Genomic DNA, 20,379 nt, shown 5'->3' with positions numbered 1-20,379 from the left:
TGAAAAAGTACAAGACCAGCTTTTTCTTTATTCTATGCATTTCTCTCAAGGAAAATAAAAAGGTATTTCAAGTGTATTCACATCCCTTTATAGCCTGTACTGCCATGCATTAACATTACTTAGCAATGAAGGATTCAGTTTGAACTGAATGCAGGAGAAATTTTCTGCAAAACAAAGCAGCAACAACAATTACATGTAAATGGGTATTTAATAGACTTAAAAGGAGCACCACTCATCTTTTATTCACCTGAACAAACACACTGCAATAAAATTTCGCCTTGGCAGTCACCCAAATGAACAAGCTTGCCAAATCACTGGATTTTGCTTACACCTTAGTACTGATTTTATAAAAAATGAATTCTTAAATGGGAGCAAAATATGATATCCATCTTCTGACAGAGCCCTGTTTATATCCAGAGAGCTTTCTACTTCTGCAGGCTCTGATTATATATACATTGGAATGCTGTGATTATGTATAATTGTCCTATGGCTGGGCATAGTGAGGCCAAGACTCCTTAATGATTTAGAAAGGGTAAGTACTGATGAATCCAGCACAGTCCAAGTAGTGGTGTCAGGAAAGGTGGTTTCTCCACTTCTCCAAGTGCATCCTGCTCTGAGTGCATCCTTCCCTTTCTTCTCAGGACACTTACCAGGGAGCTTATATTTCAGCACTCTTTCCACATACTTGAAAACTAGCTCATTAAAAAATATCTCTTGGGTGACCCTGAGCATCCTATTGGATCACAGAGAAGGGAAGGAGAAATGGCAATCAAGTCTCATGGCACTGGCCAACAATAGAGATAGACTGCCATTGATGAAGTTGCTCTCCAATAAAATTTTCAGACAGGGGACCCTGGGAGCTGGTAGTCTGCTGGAATCAGGATAGCTCCACAGCTTCTCTTCCTTGTGTCAAACATCATTAGCAGAACACAGACCAAGGCTTACGAAAAATAAGGCAAGGTAAGATGTGTGGTGAATGTTTTGGCAGGCTTGCAGGGACCAGCTGTGTGTCTGACACATATCAGAATAACAACGCAGGGTAAATGATTAAATCTATTCTAAGTCCTGGACTGCTGTAAAATCTCAACGCCTTAGGAGTCTAGATGTTTACAAACATAAAGTGTTCATTGTGTTCCTTGGAAGCCCCAGAGGAGCTGTGCAAGGCAGTGTGTGGGTCATTAACAATCTCATGGGATATATGTACCATGCAAAGAAAGAAGCAAAACCATCAGTGCCCACCAGAAATGAATTGTTTTGAGATTCAGCATATTCCCTGTAGCTCCCATTTTTCTTTACGAACTGGAGCTGTGAATTTTGTGCAGCAGTGATTGTGCTCACTGCTTTTCTGGAGAAACATTTATGCTGGAACATTTGCTTTGCAGAAAAATGACTGCAATATCTTTGTTCTTTTCATGACTATGCAATGAGTGTATCTCAGTAAATAAGTTTTGCTGTATTCACTCAGGCAGCTCATCTGCCTCTGCTTTGTTCTTTTCTTGTCACAACAGGTCAGTGACTTTGCTGAAGAATGGAGTATTGCCCAGCTCCTAGGTTCCTATTAATTCTTCTTCTGTGGGACAAGTGATAGCTGTCTGCAGCTGATGCAATTTTGGATGTCCCTGGTGTAGGCAAACCTTAACTTTCTCAACCAAGTGAATGTCAGACACTTAAAATAAAATAAAAAAAATTAAAATTTATTAAATTTTAAAATTTATTTTAAAGTTTATTAAATTTTATTAAAATAAAATAAAAGTGTTAGCTACTTTGAACATAAATATATAAAACATTCTTACTGGAATAATTTAATTTGAATGACTGCAGAGTTTGATTATGATTCTTTTCAGGTGTTTTTGAGGTGCTAGTACCAACTTTAGCAAAACCTCAATGAAAAACATTAAAGAAATGCTGTCACAAAGAAAAGAATTCACTTGCAATTCTAAATAAATTAAACGGGAAAGATGTTTTAGTGACAGGAATAAATAAGTGGTAGCTTCAGATGAAAAGAAATGCTGTAGAGCTTTGTTTAAAAAAAAAAAAATTGCAAGAAAGTAGTGGTGCATCGCCTTAACACTGCATTCTCAACCCATGGGGAGATAAAGCACCAACACTCAGCTTTTTCCCTCCTTCCCAGTCTTCTCTCTTACAGGTAAATCACAGGCTTTATTCACAGCATATAACTTGTGTTAACTCCTGCATAGCCTTCAGTAAACTAATGCATTTACATGGCAACTGCTATGAATGATGCATCTTCACTGTGTTGCTGACAACATAGTAAAAATGACTTATTTTCTCATTCTGGATTTTGAGATACTTGTTATGGACACAGTTCTGTCACACAAAGAGACACAGGAGAAAGAAGACATGTAAAGACTATACTCCTGAGAAAGCTGCTTGCTCCAAGTGATGCTCTGAGTGAGAACACGGCATTGTCCCGAAGAGTCCAGGCTGGGGCTGAACAATGTCCCTACCCAGACACCTGAGTATTGCTCTGCAGCTGAGCAAAGTTAAAATTACAGGGTCCCAGGGTAAAACACAGCATGAGGTACAACCTGTTGAAAGTCAAATTATCCTCATAGCCAAACATCAAACAGTTGGAACAGATCCCAGTGCACACATTTTCTTGGCTATACCTGTTTTTGTCAGCTGTTACAGAGAGGACTTTCATTCCAGTTTTGCTAATGAGATATTGAGCAACTGGTAATTAAGTCAGTAAAAACAAGGTGAGTCTAGTCAATGAAAAAAGGTTTCCAAATTCCTCAGTTAGTCATGATTCACACAAAAAAGAATCAGATAATTCTAGACACAATAACATCCCACTAGTTACAGTACAGTACACGTTTTCTTGTATTATAGAATCATAGATTCATTAAGGTTGGAAAAGACTTCTAAGATCATCTAAGTCCAACCATCAACCCATCACCATCAGCCAATTAAACCATGTCCCTCAGTGCCACATTTACCCTTTTCTTGAATGCCTCCAGAGATGGTGACTCCACCATCAACCTGAGCAGCCTATTCCAATACTTCACTCTTCTTTCTCAGAAGAAATTTTTCTTGAACTCCTCCCAGCACAAAATAAGGTAAAAGTGAAAGGCGAAGTGCAAGAAGATAAAGGTAAGACTGAGCATGTGTGTGTGCACCGTCAGCTTCATACTTACCAGCTACAATTCTGTTAAACATTGCCCTCCAGTTTCCAAAGTTCTTGATGAAGTGCAGGTGAAGGCAACACTCTATTACACACGTAATGTGACCTATAATTTAATATTCTATGGGAAGACAGGAACCCCTCAAAATAAGATTGAAATCTGAAAGTCATATCTAACATACCAGGAAATTACAGTGATTTTGTTGGACAATAGCATTCTTGCTTCAGCTGGTAGAAGTGCAAGGCTGAGGCAATACAATTTAATGAAGAAAGCTAACAAAAGGAAAACAATATAAGGAACATCCACAATAATCAATTAAGTACTGCTGGGGAGCATAGTCCATCCCTTCAACCCAATTGTCAATACTATTTGTAGGGCCATGACACTGAGAGTACAGTCCCAGTGCACTTCTGAACTGGGTCAACCAGCAGCCCCAACATTTCTCAAGGTGTGTTTGGGAACTGAGGAAAGTCCAGGGACCATTTCTAACATCCTCTTTACACGAATCATGTCTGCCAAGTCTTCTTTATCCTGTTACCTTTATAACAGGGATCAGGAATATTTTGCTTTTGAGGTTTTAAGCTGGTCCTTAGGGCGCCTTTTATTCCATAGACTAGCTAGTTGTCAATTCATTTTGTTTTTCCCTCTTTCCTCTGATTGCTGTAAGGGTTTGAATGACAGCAGTACTCACATGTTTTGGTTGATTGTAGCTTACAGAGAAGCTATTGAATGGGTGATTATCTACTTTTAATCACGTTGGGTTTAAATCCACTGATTTCAGAGAAATTATTTCCAGAGTAAATGGGAGCAAAATTTCAGTGACAGCTTCCAATGATGATAATCTCTTAGCTTACATAATTATCATTCAGCACCACTGAAATTGTCTTATATCACTGTAACCAGCTCTTTCTTCCTTCCCCATCACTTCACCCCAATGCCAGGCAGTTTTCTGCTTAATTGCTTGTTTTCTTCCTTTTTATTTTCTACAGTTAATACACACGTCAGGTATCTTCACAATTTGCTGAGCATCACCTCTTGTTAAATTGCTAACCCAAGCATGATAAAGCTTTTTGAAAGTGTCTTCACCTGGCCAAGCTCTCTCTTTCTCAGGTGGCATTGGCCTATTTCAGTAACACAAGCTGTCCCTTTAAAAGGGGGAAAAAATCAACCATTCTTCTACTTCGCAGTTCAAGTTATCACTGCCAAAAGAATCTTCCAGCCCTGACCTGGCTTGCCACAGAGTCATTCCATCAGGGATTCAACGGGCACTTTGTTTGCTTATGATTGTGTTACCTTCAGTTGGTCCTTCTGGGATTAGGATGACAATTTTTACAAGATTTTAAAGCAAGATTATCAAGTCTGGCTACTCTAAGTCTTTCATTAAGTAATTATTAAGACCTGGCAATAGCCTCCTGTTTTATATAGGCTCTGGAGATAATCATCTTTGTCAAGAGAAGTTGGGTAAGTTGATATCAGCTATTCCAAATCTCAGTAGTTTCAAATGTATTTGGAAGGAATCATGTTGCCTGTGCTACTATTGTTGAGTGAGAACATAAAAAATGAAATGTATTTTGATTACAATCGTCTAACTCTCATACAAATAAACCTGAGCTTAAAAAGCGGTTATAGCAATTTAACGAAGTGTGTAATTCTAACAGAGGAGTATTTTCATACTAATGGATTGTGGAACATTTCTTTAAACTTGGTGTATTGTGGTGTGCTTAAGATGAGAGGTGACCTTTAGATGGTGAGACTGAACATAGGTAAGGAAATTAATAATCAAGAAATTTCCTTAAAAAAAACAAACAAACAAACAAAAAAAACCAACCCAATTCTTTGGTCTCTTAAATTCCATTTTGCTCTGTTTAATGTGAAGGTATGGGAAAACTACTTTATATCTGTTTGCACTCTATTTGTACAGAAAAAAAGGAAATCATGATTGCCTACCGCATTAAAATGAGTTCAAATGAAGCATAGCTCATAACCATGTTGTTTTAAAATTACTGCTAATCTAGAATAGCACAGACGTATTTAATAAAAAGTCTTCATAAGTATATAAGTGGAATCTGAAGTGGATTAAGCTTTATAGTTCAGCCATCCAAAGAACTATGGATCAAAATCCTGAGTAAAATGTATTCTAGTATTGTTCAGCTTAAAAACAACACAAAAAGTGGATCACTGCATTCAGTGCAGGTTAAGGAGAATTACAGCCTGTATCAGATAAATGTTTGAAAGGCAAACATTAACTGAAAGTTAGTTTATGGGATTTTTCTGCTTGCTCATGGTTGTGTGACACCTGCTCCTTCAATGCCTGTGGATTTTGCTATTGTTTTTGTGGAACTTGTGAGTGATTTTGAACTGGAGTATGGGAAAGTTTTCCTGTTTATAATCCAGAACGTATTTCAGTCATCACAGTAGTGTTGCTTGTACTGGCAAACAAAAAAAGATACAGCTTCAAAGTAATTAAGTCCTGTCCTGATAGATTAAAATTTTTAAGTGAGATAAGCACAGTAACACAAACATGGCATATGTCCAAGAGCTAATATTACTATTAAACACAGTGCTGGGAGATAAGATGGCTCATGCAGAAGTTCCAGGAGTATTTCTCACAGATGTCTTTAAATTTTAATTGGACAGCACAAATGTGTTAATGCTTGAAAAGATCTTGGAAAGCAGTGAAAACCTAATGCTTCAAATTTAAACCAGCCTTTTAGCTGTTGAGAAGTAGTGGCAGTCTTCCCAATGCACTGTTCTTAGTAATAAAGTTTCTCTACAATTTCTTCTTAAGCACTTATGATGATCAGGGGATACCACAGGGATAAACCTGGAAATCAGTCAGAACATTCTCCTATGAAAAGAGAATTTTCCATTGATTCCATTTGATTCCATAGCAATTTTACTTAATATTTTTATTCTAGAACAGAATTCGGTTTATGATCCATCCTTCCAGGTTTGAATGATATTTGAATCACTAGATATTTTTTCTTGGTGGAGTCTGTAGCATGTAATGACATCCCAGTTAAATTTGCATGAAATGGGCACGCTAATGCCTGGTCTGAATTTGTGCTGCAGAGCAGTGCGGTGCGTGGAGAAGATTCTGTGTGCTGTTAATGTGGAGGAGCATCTCAGTGGGGTGGGCAGCAGAGAGCTGCAAACTCAGATGAGTTTGATGAGCAGATGAGCAAAAAAGCATTTCTCAGTGTCTGTCAGATGCTTCTGAGCACAACTCTATGCTGCTTCTCTTTTTTTTTTTTTTCCTCTTCTTTTTTTCTCTTTTTCAATAGTCCTTTTTTTCCTCTCTCCCAGTGTGTTTTGTTAAGACAGTTCTTTCATTTGTCAGACTGCTCCTCCCTGCTCTGCCCGTTGGAAACATGCTCTCTAGCTCTGCGTTAGCACACTGCACCAAATCCATTGCTAAACAGTTTTCCTACCACCACAGACAGCAATGGGACATAAATAAAGCAGTAGTGAAATCTGATCCACTTCATCAAAAACACTGATCGATGTCTCCAGGGGGAGGTAAGTGGGGCAGGGGCTGTTCTCCTCTCCCACCTCCTGTACTTGAGATTCTCTCTTGCTGCACAGCCAAAATCTCCATGAAAGGCAGAAGTTTGGGCTCTTCTCCCAGTCTGAGCCGCAAAGACCCTCCAGCCAAGGCCAGCCTTATGTTGCAGGGGCGATACAGTGGCATCAGTGGTGTTAGCTGTGTTTTTGTCCCTTGAGTCAGCACTCACAGAGATAGCATGGGCAGTGCTGCCTGGTCATACTCTGTGTGCAGGAAGAGGTCACAAGAAACATGTAGGCTGAGGTCCATGGTCCTCAAACACAAAATTGTCATTGCAAAATAGATCTCACAGAGCTAAAGTGACCTCAGTCACACAGGCCAATAATCCTCTCAACCCACTTCCTCTGACTGAGTGTATCAGCCACTATAGCCCTTCTGCTCCAAAATGGATGTACTTACAAACCTCCCCTGACATTGACTGCCTTGCTCTCCATTCCATTCTTGGCTGTGAAATCTTGGGAATGAGATTTGGACAAGGCTTTCTCTCATCCTCAGCCCATAGCCTGCACATGCTATGAGGAAACTGTGGATCAATAGGATTAGACAAATGAACTTAATAGCTAAGTGGTACCTAGAAACTTTGCAGAGCTTTCAAATTTACAATGCTAGTGTTTGAACACTTCTGATACACAAGCAAGCAAACACAGATGTTTCAAATACAGAATAGTTTGCTATCGTTTCATCATTCCATGGAAGGATTTCTTTTTAGAAATGCTAAGTATAAGTTAACTATTTTAACTGTGTTAATTCTCTAGTGAATTAAATATGGGTAAGATGTTAAACATGATGGTTACTGTTAATCAAACAGTGTTACCTTCAAGATAATGGTTCACTGCATACATGTAGGATTAACTACTAAGAGAAGAGCTAGCTGATATGAAAAAAGAATTGGACCTCTTTCTGCTAACTCTCATGCTCTTATTTTCTGATAGATGCATAGTTGTTTGGCGTTTTTCATTATCGAAAAAAAAAAAAAAAGTGGGAGGGGTGAAGGGCCACATTGGGCACATTCCTCCTTATTTTCTAGCCCCTACTAAGGCAGCACAGGATGTATCTTGGTTGGAGTAATTAAATGTAGAAATAGAAAATTGGAACAGGTTGCCCAAGGAGGTTGTGGATGCTCCATCCCTGAATGCATTCAAGGCCAGGCTTGATGTGGTTCTGGGCAACCTGATGTAGTGGCTGGCAACCCTGCCCATGGCAGGGGGTCTGAAGCCAGATGACCTTTGAGGTCCTTTTCACCCCAGGCCATTTTGTGATTCTGTGATAAGATTAAGGATGACTGGGCAAGCAACAGTTCTGCAAAAAAGAGCTCATCTTACGACTGGTCTGAAGTTGAATCTAAGTAAATTTTATCTTGATTCACCAAAGAAGACTTGGGAACCTAATGTCTCAGTGTGCTGTGGGTACAGTTTATCCAGGAAGAGAACTGTGTAGGCAACCTCATTGAGTATTGGCCTTACATTGCTCCAGGGGCAGTTCAAGTTAGATATTAGAAAAACTTTATTCTCTAAAAGAGTGGTGAGGCATTGAAGCAGGCTGCCCAAGGAGGTGGTGAAGTCACCATCCCTAGAGCTGTTAAGAAACATGGAGATGTGGTACTGAGGGACGTGATTTAATGGCCATGGTGGTGATGGGCTGATGGTTGGACCAGATGATCTTTGTGGTCTTTTCCAACCTGAGTGATTCTATGATTCTTCGAGTCCCAGTAAAGCCCAGCAAGGGTTGGAGCAAATCACATACTACAAGCAGTAACAATACCAAAACACTATTTCTTTCTCCTAGAGCAGCAAAAACCACTGGAAATTGGAATCCATGATGCGGCGGCTCTATTGGCATGTGCCTGCAAAGTTGAGCCTTGGATTTCTGTGTCTCTTTCTGGTTTGGAACATAGGTAAGGATGATGATTTGGTGCTCCCTGGGGAACAAAAATGGTATCTTTTTTTTTCAACTTTTCCCATGGCCTGAGAGATTTCTCCATTCTTGCATCTAGAGCAGGCCTGGTACTCTGTTCTCTCACACTGCACAGGCAAGTGTGATGGGCTGGACCGATCAGCTAGATTGTCAGTCTGAATTTAGCACATATTAAGTGAGATGTTAATGCAGCTGATTAGAACTGCATGGGGAGCCATGACTTAAGGACCTTGTACCATGGATTATGTACAGGTTATTTTTCACTTCTGCTTTTTCTGGTCCTCCAGCCTTCCTGTTGCTGAAGAGGAAACTGGACCCAAGCTTCCTACTGTCTGGTGGGAGCTCTGAGTTGTAGGGCTGATAGGAGTACCACCACTGAAGCAAACCCTGCTCAGCACCAGCTCCATGGGAGTTTAACATAGCAAGTGTTGGCTTTCTTGGGTAGCCTTCCCTCTGGAGGCTCTCAGCTCTCCACTGATGGGGTAGGGAGCTTAAGCTAAGTCCTGCACTACAACCTGTCTGTAATGTCTGCATCACTACTTTGCATCTTGCCCTTGTTCATTATCAAGCGAATTCCAGAAAGGAGCCTTAACTGCTGAGCCCCACTCCAGACTGTTCCCCCAAAAACAGCCCTGAACATCTGCTCTTCATAACGAACTTACATGTAGATCTCTTTTGAGTTAGCCTCATTTTACTTCATCCCTGTCAGTCAGTGTTGAGTACAAGCCCAGATCAATCTGTGAAAACAATTTTCTACTAATTTTTAGTTTTTGATTCTTGAGTTAAGGGGGTGACTTCTGATAATTAATTCATTTTCCCCATTTAGCTGGCATTTAATGGACCAGGAAGGTCTTTTGGGAAATGCTTATTGCTAGGCACTTAATCTCCTGCTGTTATGGATACTCGGTGTGCTGCTTTGCAGTGCTTGTGTCCATTGGTTTCTGTGCCATAATGAATAAGAGCAGCAAAGTAACCCCAGCAGAGAGCTGCACTGAGAAACACTTGGTAGTTCAACAGGGATTTTTTTTTTCTCAGACTCTTTCTTTGCTTCACAGCTTCATGCATAAGAAGAGAAAACTTCATGCATAAGAGAGAGAAGCAAGCAGCAGTTCTGGCTACTGCAGGTAACATCAGCACATCAGGAACCTTTGACCCTGTTCGTGGGCACTGGTGAAAGAGGGCTGTATGAAAATGAGTTTGCATTTACCCTGTGGAGTCCATATACCAAAACCACCTCTGCTACAAGGACTCTTTGTCCCAGCATGTGCAGATCCTTGGCCAACTTAACCTCTCTCTTTCTGGGAATGTGAAGAGGTGGTGCCTCTTTTTAGTTACTCTCCTTCCAGAGCCCTTCAACCAAAGGCGTGTTCCTCTGTTATCTCTGGGGGTGTGAGTCTCTCAGTGCTCTGCTCTGTCATTGCCACTTCCATTTGTTCCGACACAGCTTCACACAATCTTTGTTTAGATCTGGTTAAAAATAATACTGATGTCATTGGAAAATTGTATTTCTTTCCAAATTTGATTTTGCTCTCATTCTGGGTTTCTTTGCTTCTTTTTCCGTCCTGCTCTGTTTTTCCTCTCTGTCATGCATTCACAGACAACCTTGCACACACATAGGCACCATGTCACTCTGCTTCTTCATCACTTCATGGTAGGGAATGAAAAGAACATCTTTGAGATCCAGACCTGGGAAGAGCAGGCAAGCAACATCAAGGGAAAGGAAACATCTTTTAAATAAAAAGCATCATTCAGCAGCTTTAATTTTATCTGCAGTATTAGTATATTAGTCAAGGTAACTGAAAAGAAAAAAAAAAATATATATATATAATCATGTAGCACTGTGGAAAGGGAGGAGGATTTCCCAGGTATTTTCTCCTCCATTTGTGTGCTCTGTTTTTGCCTTGGAAGGAAGCATGCATCACCAGCACAAGAGGGCACCAGGATGCTGCTCCCTTCCGCCACCTCCCAAGGCATAAGCTGGCACAGAGCACTGCCTAAATTCTGGGTACCATTGCACTCCTCACTCTATCTTGTGATTTTTCCGTACTTCTCTCTGCTCTCCTGGCATATTCATTTCCTCAATACATAAACTGCTCATTTTGTTGTCTCACTGTGAAAGCTTTTTGCCTCGTACAAGCAAGTGATTAGCAGCCATTTCCAGAGACTCTTTGTTTTCCAGAGTTGCCTGCAAAGTCCGTGGATCTGGCTGCTGTTAACCTGACTGAGCTGGTGAATGGGATGCTGAGCACAACACTCAGAGGTGACGTTGCAGTAGCTGGGGAGGTGACAAGCTGCCAGTGGCAGTGAGGGAGATAAAGAACTGTTGGTGGTCGAAGGAGAAGCTACAAATGCATGCTGTCTGCATCCAAAATTAATTCTCAGAGCAAGTTACACTTGCACATCTTAATGCAGACATCTGCCTACCCCAAAGAATTTATAAATTAGTGTGTTCATAGATAGGCACAGCATAATGACTTATGGGATGCCTTTAAAAAGCACTATATAATCCAGTGAAGGTTTTCTTGCTTGCTTGATTTATTTATTTTAAGAAAGTAGTGCTGATGAACCATCCCTCAGTGGTAACGAGAAGGAATTGAGTCTCAGGCATCTGCATCATATCAGTATCTCAGGAGTCTTTTTGAAATCAAATGAGCAGAGCCAAAACATTCTGTTTGCATAATTTGTTCTAACTCCTAATCACATGGGCACGTGTTTCTGCAGGTACCAAAAAGCTCTTCTCTTTGCTGAGTGTCACGTCCCACAGCTCATTTGCCTTCCACAAAGTGTCAGTCACCATTTATAACAGTGAGTGCATTTGCCTGGTGCGGGAGCTGTCCCTGTCATGTGGCTGCACGTCCAGACACCCATTTTCTGTTTCTCTACAGTTTCTAGCTTGAAAAACGTTGACCCTGGCAAGTTCCCTATGCATTACTGCTACTGTTTAAACAACGTGACAAATGACTTAACAGGTTGGTATGCAAGAGAGGCTGGCAATCAAATAAGTATACCAATGGCCTCTTAAGTCTACTCCTATTCAGCAGAAAAGTTCTGAACTTTTAAGTGTTTCAAACATTTTCATGTTCAAGCATATTATCATGTTAATTTTTGCCAATGTAAATTTGGAATATGTGTTTCAGTTATAATTTTTCTATTTTGTTGTCTAGATTTCACTGCTTTACTTGTTGATATTATTGGAAACTCAACCAGTTATCTCACAGAAATTTTCAAATCTACTTCTATTCTCTCAGGTTTGCGTTTCTTCTTCAGTATTTATTGTTGCCTTATTTGCATTATTTAGTCCTGGCATGGAAACAAGCATAGAAATGTATATAAAATCCTATTGCTCTAATTCAGCATCATTTATCTAGCAAAGCATAACCAGTGGTTGTAAAAAAAAAAAAAAAAAAAAAAAAAATCCTCCTTAGAGAACAAAAATACAGTTTGTATATATAATACAAACACATAGGAGCAATATGATTTTCCAATATGATTTTCTATGAGTATCTTTTCTTTCTTTCCTTGAATTTTCAGTACGTTATAATTGAGTAATTGAGTGCTGGTATCTAGGGAAATTTTGAGCCCCAAGAAATTATAATAGTCAATATTTTCTGAGATTTATTTTATTTGAAAACGTATGAGTAATTCAAAATTTTAATTGTATAGAAACATTTATCCAGGAAATACTGATATTTTGATTTCTTTGTCAAAATGAAATTTGAAAGAAAATTTTCGTTCAGTTGTAGTAGCCACATACCATTTCAGTTTTACATTTTCAACTACTTAAGATTGTATCATGTAATGAAAGCTAGTAACAATTATCTATTCTGCACTGCTTTGTCTTGCAGTGCGTCAGAGCAATGATTCAGACTGTATCTACATCTGTGTGATGACAGGTCAAACAGGTAAATTCAAAAACCATTCCATCTCAATTATTGCCTTATTTACTCACAGTGATGTCACATGAGAAACAAGTCCATCTTCATGTTTTTAATTCTTTATGTTTGCAGGGAGAAATCTGTCTGACTTTTGGGAAATAGTAGAGAAATCTCCTGTTATTAATTACACCTTTTCCAGTAATACATCTTCTGACCTGGGTAAGCACATCCTGGGGAATAAAAAGAAATAGTAACTACAATCAAAACCATGTCTAGGTAGCATTTGCAATGAATGTTCCTTCTCCGTCTTGCAAAACTAAGTAAAATCTACAGACATATAAATATCCAATGCAAGGAACAACAACAACAAAAAAAGCTGGACTGGTGAAGCTGTGTGATATTTTTGGTCCAAATGAGTATCCAGATTGCCCATCACTGTCAGGCTGGACAGGACTCTGAGCAACCTGCTCTAGCTGTAGGTGACCCTGCTCAGTACAGGGAAGTTGGGTGCCCTGTCCCTGGAGACTTTCAAGGCAAGGCTGGACCAGGCCCTGGGCTGCCCGCTCTAGCTGTTGATGTCCCTGCTCAGTGCAGTCGAGTTGGACTAGATGATTTCTAAAGGTCCCTTCCAACTCAAACGATGCTTCTATAATAAATAGAAGCATAATAAATGATGATTCTATAATCTGCCTTAGCTCTCAGAATGAAAAATCTGCTTTTATGTGAGTAACCCTCAGAAAGGAATCAAATATACTCATCCATTGCGCTGCCTGGATACTCCACCTATCATTGACAGGAAGCCTTTGGAATCAGTGGCAAGTTTACCTGTGCTGAAAGCTGCAGGATGTTTCTCATCTGCTATAAAAAAAGCATAAAACTAAAAGATCAAAGGTACTTTACTAAAAAATAACTTTCTTTTAAAAGGAGAACAGTTGTTTCTTTTATATTATAACCCAATGTATTTCCTTTTTATCATGCAATTTGCCACTGATACTGACTGTACTAACCCTATCTTCTCACGCCTCAAAGATCTAGATTCTGTTTTTTCAAGTTTCATGAAATCACAGGAAGACTCAAACAAAACTGTGGATCCATCAGCAGAACATCCACGGACATTTAAAAGTGAGTAAATATTGTCAGACTTAAATTTATATTATCCTTTGTTAATGTCTTGACAAGTGGCAGCATATCTTTGCTGCAAACCACTGTGATGTTAAACTATAGATAAAAGTTTGTCTTAACAAGTAGATCAGGCCTGTAATTCTCTCAGTAGAAAGGACCATTAATCACAGAATCATAGAATGACTCAAGTTGGAGGGAACATTAAAGATCATTTAGTTCTAAGCCCCTGCTGCCGGCAGGGCTGCCACCCACCATCTTGGGCTGCTCAGGGTCCCACCCAATATGACCTTGAGTGCCTCCAGGGATGGGACCTCCTCAGCCTCTCTGGGTAGCCTGTGCCAGTGTCTCACCACCCTCAGAGTAAAGAATTTTCAAACCTTCTTTTTTTTTTTTTTAAGTTTAAAACAATTCCCACTTGTCCTATCACTACCTAGCCATGTCAAAAGTTTGATTTCCTCCTGTTTATTAAGCTCCTCTAAGAATTGGATGGCCGCTATCAGGTTTTCCCAGAGCCTTCTCTTCTCCAAGCTGAAAAAGTCCATCTCCTTCAGCCTTTATAAATGGAGAGCTGCTTTTATTTCCTGTTTGTTTGTATATGTAAACTTGCGTATTGAAATGTTCTCAGTTAAAATATCCAATTTTATTGGCACTCCACGTATTTTTCTGGAAAAAAAGCTATAAAAGGAAATTTTTAAAATGAAGTGAAAAATCAAATCTGACTTGCTAGTGGAAGAACTCGAAGAGTAGGTGGGATTTCCTGTGTATGTTTTTGATTTTATTGGATTTTCTGTGTGTATTTTGGGATTTATTGTCTCCCGGGATGTTATTCTTGCTGGTGCCCTCCATCTTTCTGCTTTTTCAGGTACCAGCACTCCTCTTGCCCTGAAAGGAGAGGACAGTCCCAACACGTGGCCCCCACCATGGACAAAGATGGTTAGTACAAAGGCATCAGGGTTTCCATCACTGCATGTAGACACTTCAAGACCACAAGGCACAGCTGGAGTCCTTCCTGCTTCTGAGGGGACCTTAGTCACATCACCAGCCTTGCAGCCCAGCCCTGGTGAGTTCAGCATGGAGGACCAATACCAGCTTTACTCCATTAGCTCTGGAGTTTGTCCAAAAGTGCATCCCAAAACACATTTCAGAGATGGAGGTTGGGATGACCTTCAGGGTGATTTGCTCTGGGTCACTAATAAGGAGATACCTGTATCACAGAAATGCTAAAAGAACTTAGAGGGACTGTCCTGTAGGTTCTTAGTTCTTCTGGGGAATACCAAGTCCTGCCAACCAATTCTTTGCTCACATTTTGCTCCAAACCTAGTGAACTGACCTATGAAAAAAGCAGTACAGAACTGCTTCTCTGGGTCTCCAGTACATTAACCATCTTTAAATCCTATCTTTTCTTGGCCAATATATTTTCCAAGATCTAGTGAATACATATGTTGTCCTTCCTTTTTCATCTTGAAATCCTTACATGTCTCTGGAAATATGGGGTAAGGACCTGACTGTTCAGCAATCTTATTCCTGACTTCAGAGTAAACAGATAAAAAACAAAGTTTCTGAATGAAATGAAACACTTATTTCTCTTCTGTAGCTGATGTGAACATGCTTTGGGTGCAGACTGTGCCTCCTCAAGACACCAACAGTCAGATACAAACAGAGCAAGGTGAGATTGATTTGGGAAAATAACAAAGTGTGTAAGTTGGCATGTTTCTGAAATAGAAAATAGCATCTAGTAAAATACGTGACTGTGAACGCAGAATGTGAATTCTACAGAAGTGTATATTACTGGTTTTTGAATTCAGCTTTTTTTTTTTTTTTTCCACTTACTCTTGATTTTTTTATTTATTTATTTATTTTTTCCTGTTAATACATCAAAGCCTCTTATATTCTTCTCCATCCTATAGATTTGCCTTCTTCAGTTCTGTCTACTCCACCCTACCGACCTGGCCTGATACTGAAACTTCATTCGGCTGCTCGTAAGTGACTGCACGTCATGCAGCAAAAATAGTAGCCTGAGTGTTCACCAGTATGCAATTTTTCATCCAGAAAAAAATGTGCATCTTTAATATATATTATAGTACATTTTATACATGTAAAACATCCCAAAGACCAAAGAGATTGCTTCCATATTTCTGAATCCTGCATAATTTCGCACTGAACAAATTCTGCTATGCTGACGGAGTTAACTTGCATATTCTGTATGTTCTCCATTTTAACATGGAGGGGCTACTGAAGAATCATAAAATTCATTTGTTCCAAAAGAAATGGGCAAGCTTCAAATTTACTTGTTGGTAGAAATAAAATGATTAAGTCAATCCTCGTCATATGAAATATACAGAATTTCCCTGAGTTTTCAATGGTGAAAACTCCCTCTTGGACTAACGAGGGATCATTATTAGCTCAATTTTCAGGAGAGTTCAGTTCTTCCATTTATATGCCTAATCAATTAGAATATGAGAGCTTAAAGTAGTACACGTATGATAATGTGCCACTCCATTTATAAATATAGTCTAGTCATGTGATCAGTAAAATTATATTTCTGTAAGTATTTAAAAAGAGGTTACATCTTTTCAAAATCAGGACTTGATCCAAAGTCAGAGAGGGTGTCTGCACTCTGGGAGAGCCCTCCCTGATTTTGGTTGCTGAGCATGTGAGTCTAAGTCCAACCTATCCACTTACACATTGCATCCTGCAGACTTCCAGGGCCGCTGGCATCCCCTCCTCCCAGTGATCACACTGGAAACCAAATCATGTGGCATTGGTTGCGTGAAGAAAATGAACCAACATGTTGTTCTTTTCACTCTCGACGGTGTGAGGGGAAGAATTTAAGATAAATAAGGTCTTCTATTTTGATGAGGATCAGAGGAATATGATAGTTCTGGTCCATCAAGAAATAATTCTTCAAAAACAACAAACAAACTTCTCTGTGTTGTTTGTTTGCTTTGGATGAGTTTGGTTTGAGGACTAAATAATGACCACCTAACTGGAAGTTGCTGGAGTCTGGTCAGTGCACATCACAAGTCCACTCACAGATTTTGTTCATCTGCTGTTTGCTACCTAGTGGACAACCCTATAAGCCCAGATAAATCTATGAGTGGGAATCCATCCTTTTTGGATGGAATAAAGCTTGGAAAACACAGATTTCAATGACAGCAAAGAATGGAATGCCTCTCTATCAGAAACCATGGCAGATGCTGTCCACCTGCACATAGCAGTTGTGGCGTTTTGAGAAAAAAATCAGGTAGTGGGATCACAAAACAATGAATAACATCCACAATACCCTGAAGGTCAAGAGATTACTCGAGGAAGTCATTTCTTAAATCACAAAAGTGGATTTATTTTTATATTTACTTGTTCATTTTCATTCTGACTAATAAAATCTGAGAGCATGTTATACCATGAAGAGGGGGATATTTTAAGCCTATGTTACTCACAGTAGCCACAATACTGCTTTTCACTGACAGCAAAATTTAACCTCAGAGTCGGAGAAAGCTGATATCCTCTTCCTAGGGGAAAGAGCTCATCACTGCAAAGGCTGGTCACTTACCTGCCTGTAACAGCAGTGCAGTAATTTCAGAAGGACAAAACCAAAGCTCTGCACAGACAGCTGCGGTTTCTCCTATCTATTGCTTGTTTTGAGCAAGTCAGTTTCTTAGAAAATGGCGTATTAAATTTCTAGTTGAAAATGTCTTTGTATCAATCTGAATTTTTAGGAATTTACGAATTGAATCAATAAAATAAATCTCTTTACAAAGAGATGTAAGAAATTTCTATAAAGTACTGAAAATTCTGATTTCAACAATGTAACATAAATATAGTATCCAATCCAAATAAAATTTAATCAGTCTTTACTTGAAAGAGAATTTCAGCATCATATACAGTTATATGTAAATATAGCATTAATTTAAAATGAAATTATTATTAGAAATGAATATCAGAGTTATTTGTTTAGCTTTCAACTTTTTATTTACTTTTCTTTCCTACATAAATGAATCCATGTTGAAATTGCTGTCATTTGATTTACATTTAGATAGAACAGAATTTCTGCTGGCGAAACACACAGCTTGAGTAAAGCACTAACAATACCTGCTAAATGGGATGGTGAACACCCACTTGGTGGAGACATTAAAACACATTGGAGGGTGGCTATTAGCAATTTTAATTATTCCCAGCAACACTTAACATACTTCTTACTGTACATCTATACTGAAATCTCATTACCACATACTCTGATGTTCACTTATTAACACAAAGAGTGCTTTATTAAAGCAAGACATCAGTCATTTTTAATTGCCATAAGGGGTGTCAATTGCTGATGATGTTTGTGCAAAAATAGTGTAGCCAGCAGGAGCAGGGAGGTAGGTGATCGTCCCTCTGTACTCAGCACTAGTGAGACTGCGTTTTGAGTACTGTTTTCAGCTTTGGGCCTCTCATTATAAGAAAGATATTGAGGCCCTGGGTGTTGGATATTAGGAAAATATGTTCTCATAAATAGTGGTGAGGTATTGGAACAGGCTGCCAGGGAGGTGGTGGATTTACCATCCCTGGAGGTGTTAAAGGAATGTGTAGAAGTGGAATTTAGGGATGTGGATTAACGGGCATGGTGGTGACAAGTTAATGGCTGGACTAGATGATCTTAGTGGTCTTTTACAACCTTGATGGTTGTATGATTTTAAGTGAGATGCTAAGTTGAAGAGAAATGGGGCTCCCACCCAACGCTGACTGATTTCAGCTGAGAACTGTGCACTCTGTGACACTGAGACCATAGCCATTTTTCAGAGGCAACCAAGACTACAGTAGCTGCAAGGCCTACCTATTTATCCTTCAGGATTCCTGCTACTTTGAGCAAGCTCTGGTCAAAGGCAAATTGTTTCATATCAGATCTCTTTGAGCTTGGCTGTGCCTTTATTTTCTTCCTGCCCACGAATGCCATTTTATATTAAACTTCTTGTCAGCACTAGACAACTGAATCTCATTTCAACAGAACTTCATTAGTCTAAATTTGACCCCAGTAGCCTCCCCTATCATGTAACATAAGATAGCCCAAAGCTATAAAGCATGTGAGACATGTGAACCTGGAAATGCAATTACACTGTCTAAAGGGATTATACTCTGCGCATACAGCAGTTTATCTGAACACGTGGCCAAAGCCTGCTACTGATTTCACAAATGGAATAGCCAGCCAGCATCCCCACTGCTGCTGCTTCTGCTCCCCTCATTCGCTCTCCCCTACCCCAGTGGGTGAAAGGCAAAGGCATGAAAGCACAGTGTGCTCCTCCAACATCACTTCTTCAGAGCAGTGTTATTCAATTCACAAAGCAGTGACGATCACACATGGACTGTAGCTGTGCCCAGCCGCCTTTTAGCACATTTTACATGTTGCATTTCTTTTTCTGTCAAGTCCTTTGATTTTTACTGACTCTAACACAACTGTTAAGTAAAGGCAAAAGACATAATAACTCTGTTATGGGTAACAGAGTACGGTTTCAGGAAGACAAGATTATGGTTAATGTATGGTTCTTTCTTCATATGAAACAGAAAAACACTGGAAAAAAAAAATTGAAAGCAGCATCAATATTGCCTTACCTTTTCTCATTTTCCCTCATTTTCATCTTTTCTTTTCTGTGACAGAAAGGGAGTCTGAAAGGCGATTGTATTTCACACTGAAAAACCACACAGAAATACTTACAAACTGCCATCACCTATTCTCTTGTATTAATCCATCTGCAGCCTGGCACAGCTGCGTTTCCTGGTGGGATGAAGTGTTTTGTGTGCAAATGTTTACCTCTCACTGCTGACTGCAGAAAGTTCAGTGAACAGAACAAACCAGGTATTTTCCTCTCAGTTGTCACTGGAGAGGGAAGAAACAGTCCATAACTCAATAAACTATTTTCCTGCATTTTTTTTTTAAGTTCAAGCAATACAGGGGTTGTCACTTGAAATAAAAAAAATAATGATTAACCAGCTGGCAGCTGACAAATAAGAGTAAAATGGAGGATTTTTTCCTACCTTCCTCTTAGTGCAGGCAAAAAAATGACCTTTATTTCTTTCAGATTCTTGGCAGTTTTATAACTTCTAGGAAAGTATTTACTCAGAGGATTTCTTTTCTAAAATCATGGCTGAAATTAGCTGATTTTTCAAGGCAGTAGAAGCAAAAGTGGAAAATGCAAGATAACTAGAGAGATGGACAGTGAGAAAGCCACAGCCCCTGCATAAATTGTGTTTGTTTTGTTGATACGGATAAGAAAAGGAGATTAAAAGAACAGGATGAGTGATTGTTACTAGGTCTGTTGTTTTAAGTCCAAGATTCAGATATAGAGAGTGGGTGTGGGAAACTGTGGAACTGGAAATGATTCCTGCATTAGTGTTTGTATATAGAAAAGATCAAATGTAATAAGTGTGTTGTACTCTTCATCTCACTGCTTTCTGCTGTGGAAAACTAATGCTACAGTGGCAAATGAACCTCAATCTGGAAAGGCAACAATAAATAAATTACATCTTTAGAGTTGTCCCTTGTATTTGTAATAAGTAAAAGCAACAATGATTTCAATAACTTACCAGAAGTGATAAATAATAATGAATTGATAATCACATTTTACTTTCACTCAAGCAAGTGCCAGTTTGTGTGTTCACTCTTTCTCAATTATCTGCCTCAATGAGACTTGACTTTAACTTACCTGTTAATCTGTGTGTTTCTGTTTGCCCAGAAAAGTCATTGAACAGAATTTTATGGGTCAGTTTTTAGAACTAGTTC

At 39.2% G+C, this 20,379-nt stretch overlaps 1 protein-coding gene across 2 annotated transcripts; it reads left to right on the top strand.

Moving 5' to 3' along the window:
• The first annotated feature begins 4,341 nt into the window (after positions 1-4,341).
• HHLA1 (HERV-H LTR-associating 1) lies at positions 4,342-16,413 on the top strand. Of its 2 annotated transcripts, none has more exons than XM_052704670.1 (13): positions 4,342-4,607; positions 8,502-8,605; positions 9,681-9,749; positions 10,805-10,885; positions 11,347-11,430; positions 11,511-11,594; positions 11,790-11,873; positions 12,471-12,527; positions 12,633-12,719; positions 13,530-13,622; positions 14,485-14,682; positions 15,217-15,288; positions 15,530-16,413. In XM_052704670.1, exons 2-13 carry the CDS (start codon positions 8,527-8,529, stop codon positions 15,607-15,609), a joined length of 1,068 nt encoding a protein of 355 aa, XP_052560630.1. In that variant the 5' UTR covers positions 4,342-4,607; positions 8,502-8,526; the 3' UTR covers positions 15,610-16,413. The 2 variants fall into 2 exon arrangements, with proteins under 2 accessions (XP_052560630.1, XP_052560629.1); XM_052704669.1 differs by having other exon boundaries at positions 8,497-8,605.
• Positions 16,414-20,379: the final 3,966 nt, after the last annotated feature.

The sequence above is a fragment of the Tympanuchus pallidicinctus genome, unplaced genomic scaffold (assembly GCF_026119805.1).
Source record: "Tympanuchus pallidicinctus isolate F22 unplaced genomic scaffold, pur_lepc_1.0 scaffold5, whole genome shotgun sequence".
NCBI lineage: Eukaryota > Metazoa > Chordata > Aves > Galliformes > Phasianidae > Tympanuchus > Tympanuchus pallidicinctus.
Note: the sequence above shows the minus strand (reverse complement) of the source record. Positions and strands in the feature narration are given on the sequence as shown.

Bases quoted from the DNA above. Each gene is read 5' to 3' on its own strand.
- HHLA1 (XM_052704670.1), top strand. From the start codon at position 8,527: ATGATGCGGCGGCTCTATTGGCATGTGCCTGCAAAGTTGAGCCTTGGA. The intron at 10,886-11,346 runs GTGACGTTGCAG...GTGTTTCTGCAG, and splicing joins GCTGAGCACAACACTCAGAG to GTACCAAAAAGCTCTTCTCT. The intron at 11,874-12,470 runs GTTTGCGTTTCT...TTTGTCTTGCAG, and splicing joins ATCTACTTCTATTCTCTCAG to TGCGTCAGAGCAATGATTCA.